Here is a 13,242-nt window from a genome sequence, read left to right as displayed (position 1 = left end):
GTTGCAGCCAGAGATTGGTACAAAGCATCACAAAAAGCCTTTAGTGACCTTCTCTCTCCTTTTTCTGCCTGAGAACTGCAGCCCCATAAAGGATCTACCAGTCAACAGACTGTGTCTGAGCTGCATCAACTGTTCCCCAGCTGCTTGAGATGCCTGGGAAGACACTTTCTCAAATCCTGGCTGGGAAAAAATTGTGTAGCTGTATGAGGGTTTACACAGATGCATGTGAGGGGGAAGGATCCCACTGATCACCATGTAACTCCCCAAAGCTGCAGAGTCCAGGAGAATTACAAATCACCTGTAGGCTCTGCAGCGAAGGAGAGTACTTGATCTGGATACGGTCATAAGTGCTGACATGAGACTGTAAGAGAGTGACCCTAGTTACCTGAGACGGGGCTGAAAGTGGGGAAATCAGCCCATGAGTCCCCTCTCCCCCAGTCCTGCTGGCAGGGAGAAGGAAGTTTGGTGGTAAACTGTTCCCTTCCCTCCCTGCTGCTCGAGAAGAGAAGTCCAGCCCATGGGCTGCTAAACTTTCATGGGATGCACCCCTGGCAAAAGAGCATAACCTCAATCACACAAGTTGAGAGACGGTCTAGTGCAGCATTTTTCAAAGTTCGGGTCGCAACCCAGTACTGGGTTGTGGCATGTAAGGCACTGGGTCGCTCTGGTCAGTACCACCGACTGGGACGTTAAAAGTCCCGTTGGCGGTGCTGCCCAGCTGTGAGGCTAGTCCCTACCTGTTCTGACACCGCGCTGGGCCCCAGAAGCGGCCAGCAATGGGTCTGGCTTCTAGGCAGTTCCTGGCCAATGGGAGCTGGGGAGGCAGTGCCTGCGGACAAGAGCCATGTAGAGCCACTTGCGCACCTCCGCTTAGGAGCTGGACCTGCTGCTGCCCGCTTCAGGCGCAGCATGGTGCCAGAACAGGCAGGAAGCCTATCTTAGCACCCCCACTGCACCACTGGGAGCTGCCCAAGGTAAGCCTGCACCCCAATTCCCTGCCTGAGCCCTGAACCCCCCCAAACCAGGAGCTCCTTATCCCTGGCCCCACCCCAGAGCCTGCACCCCCAGCCCTGACCCCCTCCCACAGCCCAACCCCCTGCCCCGAGCTCCCTCCCACATCCTGAACCCTTCATCCCTACCCTCTGCCCCAGCCCCACCCCCAAGCCCTCATTCTCAGCTCCGCTGGGTCGTGGGCATCAACAATTTTCTTCAACTGGGTCCCTAGAAAAAAAGTTTGAAAACCACTGGTCTAGTGGTTAAGTGCTACTCATGGACTTGGGATAGCTGGGTTCAAGTGCCTGCTCAGCCACAGGCCTCCTTTGTTGACTTTGGGCAAGTTATGTAGCTACTTTGTCCCTCAATTCCACATCTGTAAAATGGGGATAATAGTTTAACCCTAGCCCGCAGGGTGTTACGAGGAGAAATACCTTGAAGATTGTGACACAGTCATAAATACTATGGTAACAGGGGCCACATCTGTAACTTTGATAGACAGACATGGTCTCTTTGGTTGGTTGGCTGGCACTGGGATATGAGAACCCAGGAGAGGTTGGGGGTTTTATAAACCTCTGGTACTTTTTAAAAAGTTCTAAAGATTTATTTCTTTTGCAAGCTCCTTCAGGAAGGAATAGCACATACCTCTTCCTGTGTCTCACGCTGTGTTAAACAAGCTGCTGGTACCTAACAAATAGTAAATGATTTAACCCCACAGATTCAGATATATTTATCTCTCTCTCTGTCTGCCTGATAATATTAAATCTGAGAACCCAAATAAAGTTTTACAGGATTCTGACTGACATGTTCTTGAGTTTCCCATCACTAATTAAAAGTAGCTACTGCATATACACAGTCACCACTTTAAAGGGTTCAGTGTCTTGGGTTTTAAATTTCCTCCACCCTCCAAATTGGCCACATAAATTTTATATAAAATCCATATTTGTTTTTCTTATTTGCTCCTGGGCTGAGTCCAAGTTTCCAATTTGAAGTAAATTTTTACAGCCAAGTTACAAATGCCTGAAAAACAGAGTTTATAATGAGAATGCTGACACAACCTTAACTATAGCGACATGAAAGGCGCCACTATAATGTAGTCAAAACAGGTGGGGAAAAGTATTTTGTTCCAGTCATGGACATGAAACATGAAATGCCCAACTCAAAATAAAGGCTATTTGCTGGTATTTACTGGATTCTACCAAACAATTTTGCAAAACATGAAAGGGGGCTTGAGGGAATATACAATTCAATCATTAGTGAATAAACACCACACTCTTCATCTCTTCGATACATTTGAGACAGAGATCCACAATCTGTGATGGCCAACTTCTCTTCCTTCCTCCCTAAAGCCAAAAAGGAATCATTCTGAAATGAGAAACAACATTTATACGTAAAACATGAGTTCAAGAAAAGGACTGATAAGTAGAGAAAAATGATAGAAGACCCACACAAAATAAAGCGGATATTAATTGACAAACTAATCACTATCTAGCATGGGAACAACAGTATATAAGAGAGAGACTATATAACCCTGAGAAGTTAACAGAGATTGTTTCCTACACTCACTATGGACATCAAGGAGTACCTCACATCAGCTATTATCACTTCATTCTTTATTAGTTGTTAAGCACTGACTGACTGTTCATCCCTGTAAGAGAAACAAAATAAAGATGACACCTGCCCCACAGAGTTTACAATCACAGGCTCTAATACTGCAATCAGATTTGCACAGGCCAACCTTTATGCCAACTCAAAGTTCTTTTGTTGTTAGTTGACTTCCCAATGGATGCAAAACTCTGCCAACATGCATCTAATTGCAAGATCTAAAAGTTCTAACCAAGAAGGTGTGATGCAATGGGAAGTCCAGTGAAAGGGTTAATTTTGAACATTTGTTTAAAATCACTTCTTGTGGGCACTCTAGAAAAGTGAGCTTTTAGGAGGGACTTGAATGTGGAGCGATGGTTTAGCGAATCAGGATAGGGAGGGCATTCCATGCCTAATGATGGCATGAAAAATGGCACAGAGAGGGGAGTGAGAGGATGCAAATACGGCAGAAAGGATGACATTACTGATGAGGCAGAAGTGGCGGTGAAACCAGCAGGATCAGAGAGGTAGATCAGAGAAGAATTCTCAAGAGGCTTGAAGGTCGACTAGAAGAAATTTGTGACAAATTTCACTGTTGGAATTATTTACAAATGAATACAAGTATTCATAAAGCAAAACTTGTCAAAGGTCACATTACTGAAGACCACTTTGTTTCTGGCCATTTTAACAGGTGGCTGCTTAACTTTCATAGGGACTGAGCTTTTACTGGTCATTAGGAGAATTCACCAGGGTTATCTGCAACCAGTACTGGCTTCATTGCATATTTCTTTAATACAAAAATCCTTAATATGGATTATTTAATTATATTATAATTATTATAATTTCAGTACAGAAGTGAGTCTCTGAAGAACTGTGTCTGGTACTCTAACATGATGATTACCCACAAAAAAACACTTATATTTTACCAAGGTACTTTTAGCTTAGAAATGCAATGACACTCCCAATACCTCCATAGGCTAAATGTCAATTTCACATCAGACTATTCTTTCCAAGAACTATTGTACAAGTGCTCCTTGAATTGAAAATATTTAGAATAATGCTGACATCTACTGGCTGACTGTTACTTACAGCTATGTAGTCCTTAAAACTTGATATTTTATCCCTAAAAATTTATATTTACCACTTACTATTCTTAATTTCTATTGTAATAATGCCTAGAGGCCACAGCTAAAACTGAGAACCCATTGTGCTAGATACTGTACAAACTCTAAGACACTGTCCCTCTCCAGTAGACTTTACAATTAAACAAACAAGACAGATAAGGGAGAAAGGAGGTATTGTCACCCCCATTTTACAAATGGGGATCTGAAGCATAGAGATCAAGACTTGGTCAAAGTCACACAGGAATTCTGTGGCAAAGCTGGAAATTGAATGCAGTTCTCTTTTGTCCCAAGATAGTCGTGTGAATAAGGCACTATCCTTTCTATCCAAATGAAAAGCAGGCAATTATAACCACTTCCATTATAAAAGAATACCAAGAAGAAATTAAATCAACAGTCCTAGTACTGAAGACGCAAGAAAACCTGTGATTAGGAATAAAGACAGACTTTTGTTAATCAGTTTATTGTGTCCATGGTACCTTCTACTTTTAGAAAACAAAACTATATCCCAGGTGTTTCCCCTAAGATGCATGTCTGTTTGCTATCTATGTTCTTTAATGCCTTCTACTGATGAGATTAGTTTAAGGACAGCAGTTTTCATGCTTTCACTGTGAGCAATGGACCTTCTGTTGGGAAACTGGCAAAATTATAGTCTAGTCCAGGGTTTTCAAAAAAATTCAGAGCCAGTAATCCCTTTCCATTGTACGAAATGTTTTGTTCCCTCCTTCAAGCCCTCTAAGCCTTACTCTGAGCAGGCAAAAAGTTGTAACTGTAATAACAGCTAAGCATGAAACTTCAAAATTGAACCCCATTAAAAGATACAAAATTTTAAACAATCACAATCCAATCTGGTGGAAGAGCCGGTCATGCTGACAAAATATGTTCCACGCAAGATTGAACAATCCTAAACCACTTTTGATCAACAGGCAATTACCATACTGGATTTCTACCTGCCAAAAATTGTTGAGAAATCTGACTTTGAGATCTGGGGTTGAAAATGGGAATGGAACTTTCACAGGTTCTGCTAATAAAACAAAGTGGTGCTCCTTTGCAAGTGGCCAACATCTGCTGAGATCTAAAGGAAGTCAGTTGCATGATCTCATCACATAAGAGGTCTGTCAGTTTTGCTTCCAACAGCCGAATCAGTGCTGGCAAGTCAACAGTATCCTGAATGACAGGGTTGGTAGTCCACCTTGTTCCCCTCTGTGCAGAAATCAGCCCTGTAGCTATATTTGAACATTCCTTACTTGGTGCTTATGAGTTCCTGTTGGGTCCCGACCATCTCCTCAGTTCCCTCGAAACAATCTGAAACAAGGGAATGACCAAGTTTCCTCTTCGCTTAAGGAAGACTAATTCCAAGTATTCTGATGAAAGCTTCTACCCTGTTGTGCATGAACAAATTCCTTGCTGGAAAGAAGTGGTCAGCTTGATGCAAGGTAGACTTAGTATGCCACTCAAGAGGAATTATGGAAGGCACCTTCAAGAGGAGACTGCTGATCATTCAGGAAAACCTGTACTTCTTTTGGTTCAAAGAGCTCATGAGCACTTTACCCCATACAGCCACCGCCTTAGCAGCAAGTTCTTGGTGGTTGATGAAACAGTGAAGCTATGAGGCATTATGTGCAATATTTTTGATTAGGCTATCTATTAACCACAGTTAACACATGCGATTAACTCAAAAAAATTAATCATGATTAATCGCACTTTTAATCACACTGTTAAACAATAGAATATCAATTGAAATTTATTAAAGATTTTGGATGTTTTTCTACATTTTCAAATATATATTATTCTGTGTTGTAATTGAAATCAAACTGTATATTATTACAAATATTTGCACTGTAAAAATGATAAATGAAAAGCCATTTTTCAATTCACCTCATACAAGTACTGTAGCGCAATCTCTTTAACATGAAAGTGCAACTTACAAATGTAGATTTTTTGTTGTTGCATAACTGCTCTCAGAAACAAAACAATGCAAAACTTTAGCGCCTACAAGTCCACTCAGTCCTACTTCTTGTTCAGCCAACACTAAGACAACAAGTTTGTTTACATTTACGGGAGATAATGCTGCCCATTTATTTAAAATGTCACCAGAAAGTGAGAAGAGGCATTCACATAGGACTTTTGTAGACCACATTGCAAGGTATATATGTGCCAGATATGCTAAACATTCATATGCCCCTTCATGCTTCGGCCACCATTCCAGAGAACATGCTTTCATGCTGACGACTCTCATTAAAAAAAAAAAAAAAGTGTTAATTAAATTTGTGACTGAACTCCTTGGGGGAGAATTGTATACCCAGACTTTAGCAAAGCTTTTGATACGGTCTCCCACAATATTCTTGCCAGCAAGTATTACGGATTGGATGAATGGACTATAAGGTGGATAGAAAGGTGGCTAGATCATCGGGCTCAACGGCTTGTGATCAATGGCTCGATGTCTAGTTGGCAGACTGAATCAAGCAGAGTGCCCCAGGAGTCCATCCTGGATAGATACGCCAGAGGGCAGGGATAGGGTCCAGAGTGACCGAGACAAATTGGAGGATTGGGCCGAAAGAAATCTGATGAGGTTCAACAAGGACAAGTGCAGAGTCCTGCACTTAGGTCGGAAGAATCCCATGCACTGCTACAGAGTGGGGACCGACTGGCTAAGTGGCAGTTCTGCAGAAAAGGACTCGGGGATTACTGTGGACGAGAAGCTGGATATGAGTCAACAGTGTGCCCTTGTTGTCAAGAAGGCTAACGGCATATTGGGCTGCATTAGTAGGAGCATTGCCAGCAGATTGAGGGAAGTGATTATTCCCCTCTATTCAGCGCTGATGAGACCACATCTGGAGTACTGTGTCCAGTTTTGGTCCCCTAAACTACAGAAAGGGTGTAGACGAATTGGAAAGAGTCCCGCAGAGGGCAACGAAAATTATTAGGGGGCTGGAGCACATGACTTATGAGGAGAGGCTGAGGGAACTGGGCTTATTTAGTCTGCAGAAGAGAAGAGTGAGGGGGGATTTGGTAGCAGCCTTCAACTACCTGATGGCAGTTCCAAAGAGTATGGAGCTAGGCTGTTCTCAGTGGTGGCATATGATAGAACAAGGAGCAATGGTCTCAAGTTGCAGTGTGGGAGGTCGAGGTTGGATATGAGGAAAAACTATTTCACTAGGAGGGTGGTGAAGCACTGGAATGGGTTACACCTAGGGAGGTGGTAGAATCTCCATCCTTAGAGGTTTTTAAGGCCCAGCTTGACAAAGACCTGGCTGGGATGATTTAGTTGGTGTTGGTCCTGCTTTGAGCAGGGAGTTGGACTAGATGACCTCCTGAGGTCTCTTCCAACCCTAATATTCTATGTCTCCGGCTCTACTTTACCTGCATTCTGCCATATATTTCATGTTATAGCAGTCTCAGATGATGACCCAGCACATGTTGTTCATTTTAAGAACACTTTCACTGCAAAAAACACAAAAAGGTACCAATGTGAGATTTCTAAAGATAGCTACAGTACTTAACCCAAGGTTTAAGAATCAGAAGTGCCTTCCAAAATCTGAGAGGGACGAGGTGTGGAGCATGCTTTCAGAAGTCTTCAAAGAGCAACACTCTGATGCGGAAATTACAGAACCTTAACCACCAAAAAAGAAAATCAACCTTCTGCCGGTAGCATCTGACTGAGATGATGAAAATGAACATGCATTGGTCCACACTGCTTTGAATTGTTATTGAGCAGAACCTGTCATTAGCATGGATGCATGTCTGCTGGAATGGTGGTTGAAGCATGACGGGACACATGAATCTTTAGCGCATCTGACACAAATATCTTGCAATGCCAGCTACAACAGTGCCACAAGAATGCCTGTTCTCACTTTCAGGTGACATTGAAAACAAGAAGCGGGCAGCATTATCTCCTGCAAATGTTAACAAACTTGTTTGTCTGAGCAATTGGCTGAACAGGAAGTAGGATTGAGTAGACTTGCAGGCTCTAAAATTTTAGATTGTTTTATTTTTGAATGCAGGGTTTTTTTTTTTTTTACATAATTCTACATTTGTAAGTTCAACTTTCATGTTAAAGAGATTGAAAAATATTATTTCTTTTGTTTTTTATAGTGCAAATACCTGTAATCAAAAATAAATATGAAGTGAGCACTGTATACTTTGTATTCTATGTTGCGATTGAAATTAATGTATTTGAAAATGTAGAAAACATCCAAAAACATTTAAATAAGTGGTATTCTATTATTTTTAACAGCACCATTAATCACAATCAATTTTTTTTTAATCGTTTGACAGCCCTATTTTGGATCTGTGTGATCAAACCATTTTTCTTACCTATCATTGCCTTGGAATCATCCATGCAGATTGTAGCGGATTGTTTTTAATAACTATATAAATCCTTGCCTGCTTTCTAAAATGTCTTGAATAAGCATTCTTCTGTTGTGCATTCTGGCACAGTTTTACAACAGAGCAAGTCTTCAAAGATATTTCACAAAATGTTTATGTGCAGCACCAGAGACATCTGACTCATTAAAAGAGATTTGCTACATGATCACTTTTCCTGAGATTTGAAAGCAACTGCTCTCTGTCATCCCCAGTCATGTCACTATCACAGCAGGACAGTGTTACTTGAACGTTGCTGCATCAGGTCCTGCAACTTTTGAAATCATGGGTCAAATTCTGAACCCACTGAAGTCAACAGAAGTTTTGCCATGGACTTCAATCTGGATTTCAAACCAGGTCTATATAAAAAAAGGATAAGGCTTTCTACAGTGGGAAATGCCTTACGCTTCTGTGATTTATAAAAATACCATCCAAACTGATGCCCTCCAGGCATTTTGTGTAATCAAGATATTGATTTGATGGTTCAAGTTTTGCTAAGAATAATCCTTCGGATTGAACATCTATCACAAAGATAGTTTCTATATGTTGCAACTGCTTCAAAGGCTCCACACTCTTGGCAGCCAGTACCTCAGAAAACATTGTGGCTTCAAATTAGTTAACATAAGCCCATCCATCAAATATTTGCCTTCATACTTCTAAATTTTTTTCCTTTCTGAGCTGTCCACAGAACAACTTGCCCTCCTTTTCATGACATATCTTTCTGAATCTTGCCTTAGCCAAAGACCTAACAAGATATACAATGTGGTCATGATGCTTATAAGTACCTTCAGGCCCCACCAATTATAGCTGGCATATCCAGCATTCCAGTTCAGTGATGCAATGTTGTCTTGGGCTGTATGCATGAACACTTTCATTTTACGTCATCTATAATAAATATTTGTAATGGAGGGTTGGTTTTTTTAGTTTTTGTTTTTTTTCTTTTAAAAAACTGTTTAGTGTCAAGTAAATTCAAGTGCACACAGATTCTGGTTTAATACTGCTTTAGTCGAGGACACGGTTGGTTGCAGCACAACCTAGGTTTCTACAGTTATACCACCATTACAGGGCTTATATTGCATATCCATTTTTTTCTCTCATATTTATAGATTTTTTATGCTACATTTTTGAAAGACCTCTCCTCCCCTCGCAAAATGCTGTCCAATTCTATTGGGAGTCACCACCCACAGAGTGGGAAATTCTAATGTAGTCTAATCCACAGAGAAATCATTTTAAATGGTTATTATTTGGGGAAACTGCCATCACATGCCAAGAATAACTCAAAAGTAATTAACTGATGTGTACCCAGAAAAACATTTAATCTTTCAGAAGTGATCAGAGATTTCCTACTGAAGATTTACCAACGTTGACTAAGCAGTCAAAATGTTTGATCCAAAATGAGCTTTTTCTCCTTTCAGTTCAGAAAAGGAAAACATTTTTCAAATGTGAGAATACAATTCGAAATCTTGCTTTATTCAGTCTCCGACTATCCCAAAGCCAGTGAAATTCATAGGGCCATTTCATCTTGCATATGAACGTTTTATTATGTGAAATAAGATTTGTTTTACCAAGTAATATCACCTTACATTACATATTTCAGAGTAGCAGCCGTGTTAGTCTGTATTCGCAAAAAGAAAAGAAGTACTTGTGGCACCTTAGAGACTAACCAATTTATCTGAGCATAAGCTTTCGTGAGCTACAGCCCACTTCATCGGATGCATTCAGTGGAAAATACAGTGAGAAGATTTATATACACACAACATGAAAAAATGGGTGTTTATCATGCACACTGTAAGGAGAGTGATCACTTAAGATGAGCTATTACCAGCAGGAGAGTTGGGGGGGGGGAACCCTTTGTAGTGATAATCAAGGTGGGCCATTTCCTGCAGTTAATAAGAACGTCTGCGGAACAGTGGGGGGGGGGGGGGGGAATAAACAAGGGGAAATAGTTTTACTTTGTGTAATGACTCAACCACTCCCAGTCTCTATTCAAGCCTAAGTTAATTGTATCCAATTTGCAAATTAATTCCAATTCAGCAGTCTCTCGTTGGAGTCTGTTTCTGAAGTCTTTTTGTTGAAGAATAGCCACTTTTAGGTCAGAAATCGAGTGACCAGAGAGATTGAAGTGTTCTCCGACTGGTTTATGAATGTTATAATTCTTGACATCTGATTTGTGTCCATTTATTCTTTTACGTAGAGACTGTCCAGTTTGCCCAATGTACATGGCAGAGGGGCATTGCTGGCCCATGATGGCATATATCACATTGGTAGATGTGCAGGTGAATGAGCCTCTGATAGTGTGGCTGATGTGATTAGGCCCTATGATGGTGTCCCCTGAATAGATATGTGGGCACAGTTGGCAACGGGCTTTGTTGCAAGGATAGGTTCCAGGGTTAGTGGTTCTGTTGTGTGGTTGCTGGTGAGTATTTGCTTCAGGTTGGAGGGCTGTCCGTAAGCAAGGACTGGCCTGTCTCCCAAGATTTGTGAGAGCGATGGGTCGTCCTTCAGGATAGGTTGTAGATGCTTGATGATGCGTTGGAGAGGTTTTAGTTGGGGGCTGAAGGTGACGGCTAGTGGCGTTCTGTTATTTTCTTTGTTGGGCCTGTCCTGTAGTAGGTGACTTCAGCAGGATTGTCTGGCTATGTAGACTCCCTCCTCAGGCCCTACGCTACCAGCACTGCCAGCTATCTTCGAGACACCACTGACTTCCTGAGGAGACTACAATCCATCAGTGATCTTCCTGAAAACACCATCCTGGCCACTATGGATGTAGAAACCCTCTACACCAACATTCCACACAAAGATGGACTACAAGCCGTCAGGAACACTATCCCCGATAATGTCACGGCAAACCTGCTGGCTGAACTGTGTGACTTTGTCCTCACGCATAACTATTTCACATTTGGGGACAATGTATACCTTCCAATCAGCGGCACTGCTATGGGTACCCGCATGGCCCCACAGTATGCCAACACTTTTATGGCTGACTTAGAACAACGCTTCCTCAGCTCTCGTCCCCTAATACTCCTACTCTACTTGCGCTATATTGATGACATCTTCATCATCTGGACCCATGGAAAAGAAGCCCTTGAGGAATTCCACCATGATTTCAACAATTTCCATCCCACCATCAACCTCAGCCTGGACCACTCCACACAAGAGAGCCACTTCCTGGACACTACGGTGCTAATAAGCGATGGTCACATAAACACCACCCTATACCGGAAACCTACTGACTGCTATTCCTACCTACATGCCTCCAGCTTTCACCCAGACCACACCACACGATCCATTGTCTACAGCCAAGCTCTACAATAGAACTGCATTTGCTCCAACCCCTCAGACAGAGGCAAACACTTACAAGATCTCTATCAAGCATTCTTACAACTACAATACCCACCTGCTGAAGTGAAGAAACAGATTGACAGAGCCAGAAGAGTACCCAGAAGTCACCTACTACAGGACAGGCTCCAGCAGCCGCTACCCCCCCCGGGGCCCCTTTAAATCCCCACCTGAGCCCTGCTGCCCGAGCCCCGGGGTAGCAGCAGTGCTGGGGCTCTGGCAGGGATTTAAAGGGCCGGGGCAGTAGTGGCAGCTGAAGCCCAAAGCCCTTTAAATCCCTGCCGGAGCCCTGCTGCCGGAGCCCTGGGGTAGTGGCGGTGGGGCTCCAGCAGGCATTTAAAGGGCTGTGGTGGTAGCGGTGGCTGGAGCCCTGGGGCCCTTTAAATCCCCGATGGAGCATGGCTACTGCTACCCCAGGGCTCGGGCAGTAGGGCTCAGGCGGGGATTTAAAGGGCTCGGGGCTCCAGCAGCTGCTACCACAGAGGAGCCCCAGGCCCTTTAAAGCTCTGCCAGAGCCCCAGCGTAGTGGTGGCAGCCGGGAGCCCCCAGGGCTCCTCAGTGATTTAAAGGGCCCGGGGCTCCGCTGCAGTAGCGGCAGCTGGAGCCCGAGGGCTCCCAGCCACCTCTGCAGCTGGTAGCTCGGGGGTGATTTAAAGGGCCCCGGGCTCCCAGCTGCCACTACCGCAGCTGGAGCCCTGGCCCTTTAAATCAAAATTTAAAGGGCCCGGGGATTTAAGGTCCTGCCTCTTCCAGTTGCAGCCACGCCTCTTCCAGTTGAGACCATGCCCCCTGCTCAGGACTCCGGCGTACCAGTAAGTCCTCTAACTTACTTTCACTCCTGCTTCAGCCCCAAATGCTGTACAAACCATACATATATTTGCACACCTATAGGAATCGCTTTGCCAATCACTGAAATACAACCAGGTCTGAGGCAGAATTAGGAAGCTGCTTAAGCAGCATAGCCAACAGGAAATTGTACAAATATACAGTTGTTAATTGTATATGATGGTCTTTACTTCCTTTAGGACAGGAAAATATCATACACAATTAAAAATTATGGATGTCATCAAAATTCTCTCTCAAATTGACTCCAAACAGATATAGTAACACCCCTACCTTGTGAAAAATGCCCTACATTCACATTTTGAAGTGTCATGGAATCTTTAATGATTACCAATAGTCAGAACCTTGATTGTCTCTCTCACCTGAACAGCACCACCTCCAGTAACAGTACCCCGATGACAACACTGGGGCATTGGTGTAACACTGATTCAGACAAAACAACATCATGCCATGTAGCACAGGCTTTTTGCCTGGAATCTTTCATTCAAGTTGTTACCAAGCCTCACCTTGCTTCATTGATCAAAGTGGTCTGGCTGTGGTAGACACAAAACTTCACCACAATCTATTATCTAGTCTTACCTGCTCAGACAAGATCAGAGCGCTTCAGGAAATATAACCTCATGTAATACCTTTTAACGAGATGACATTTTCAGTGTTCCAAACAATACAAATGGTAATATAGCACATCAAAAGAAAAGCTTTAAATTAATATTTATAGAAATCAACTAGCAGAAACACTTCATGTATCTAAAGATAAAATATGGCAACAATTCTCACTTATTAGAAAAACATTTTAATACAATGTAAATTAAATTTGTAATATGAACAGATTTTTCTGTCTTGTGTATGTTTAACAGGAAATTATTTGAATAAAAATTTGTTCTAAATTAGAATTTCAGATAAGCATTATCAGAGTTTCGGTTCAAAATGTAAGGGAAGCAATATTTTTAGGAGACATTTCACACACAGAAGCAAAAATCATCTTATTTCATTTGCA

General features: G+C 42.5%; 1 protein-coding gene across 1 annotated transcript in view; it reads right to left on the bottom strand.

The window, feature by feature from the left end:
* Positions 1 to 2,338: 2,338 nt before the first annotated feature.
* The window catches only part of SUB1 (SUB1 regulator of transcription), a 29,018-nt gene continuing 18,114 nt past the window's right edge, over positions 2,339 to 13,242 (bottom strand). The window contains exon 5 of the mRNA XM_074952422.1: positions 2,339 to 2,358. Within this exon, the coding sequence (XP_074808523.1) occupies positions 2,354 to 2,358 (5 nt within the window). The 3' untranslated portion in view covers positions 2,339 to 2,353. The remainder of the gene's footprint in view (positions 2,359 to 13,242) is intronic.

The sequence above is a fragment of the Natator depressus genome, chromosome 5 (assembly GCF_965152275.1).
Source record: "Natator depressus isolate rNatDep1 chromosome 5, rNatDep2.hap1, whole genome shotgun sequence".
Classification (NCBI taxonomy): Eukaryota; Metazoa; Chordata; order Testudines; family Cheloniidae; genus Natator; species Natator depressus.
The sequence above is the reverse complement of the archived record's forward strand: the minus strand, read 5'-3'. Positions and strand labels throughout refer to the sequence as shown.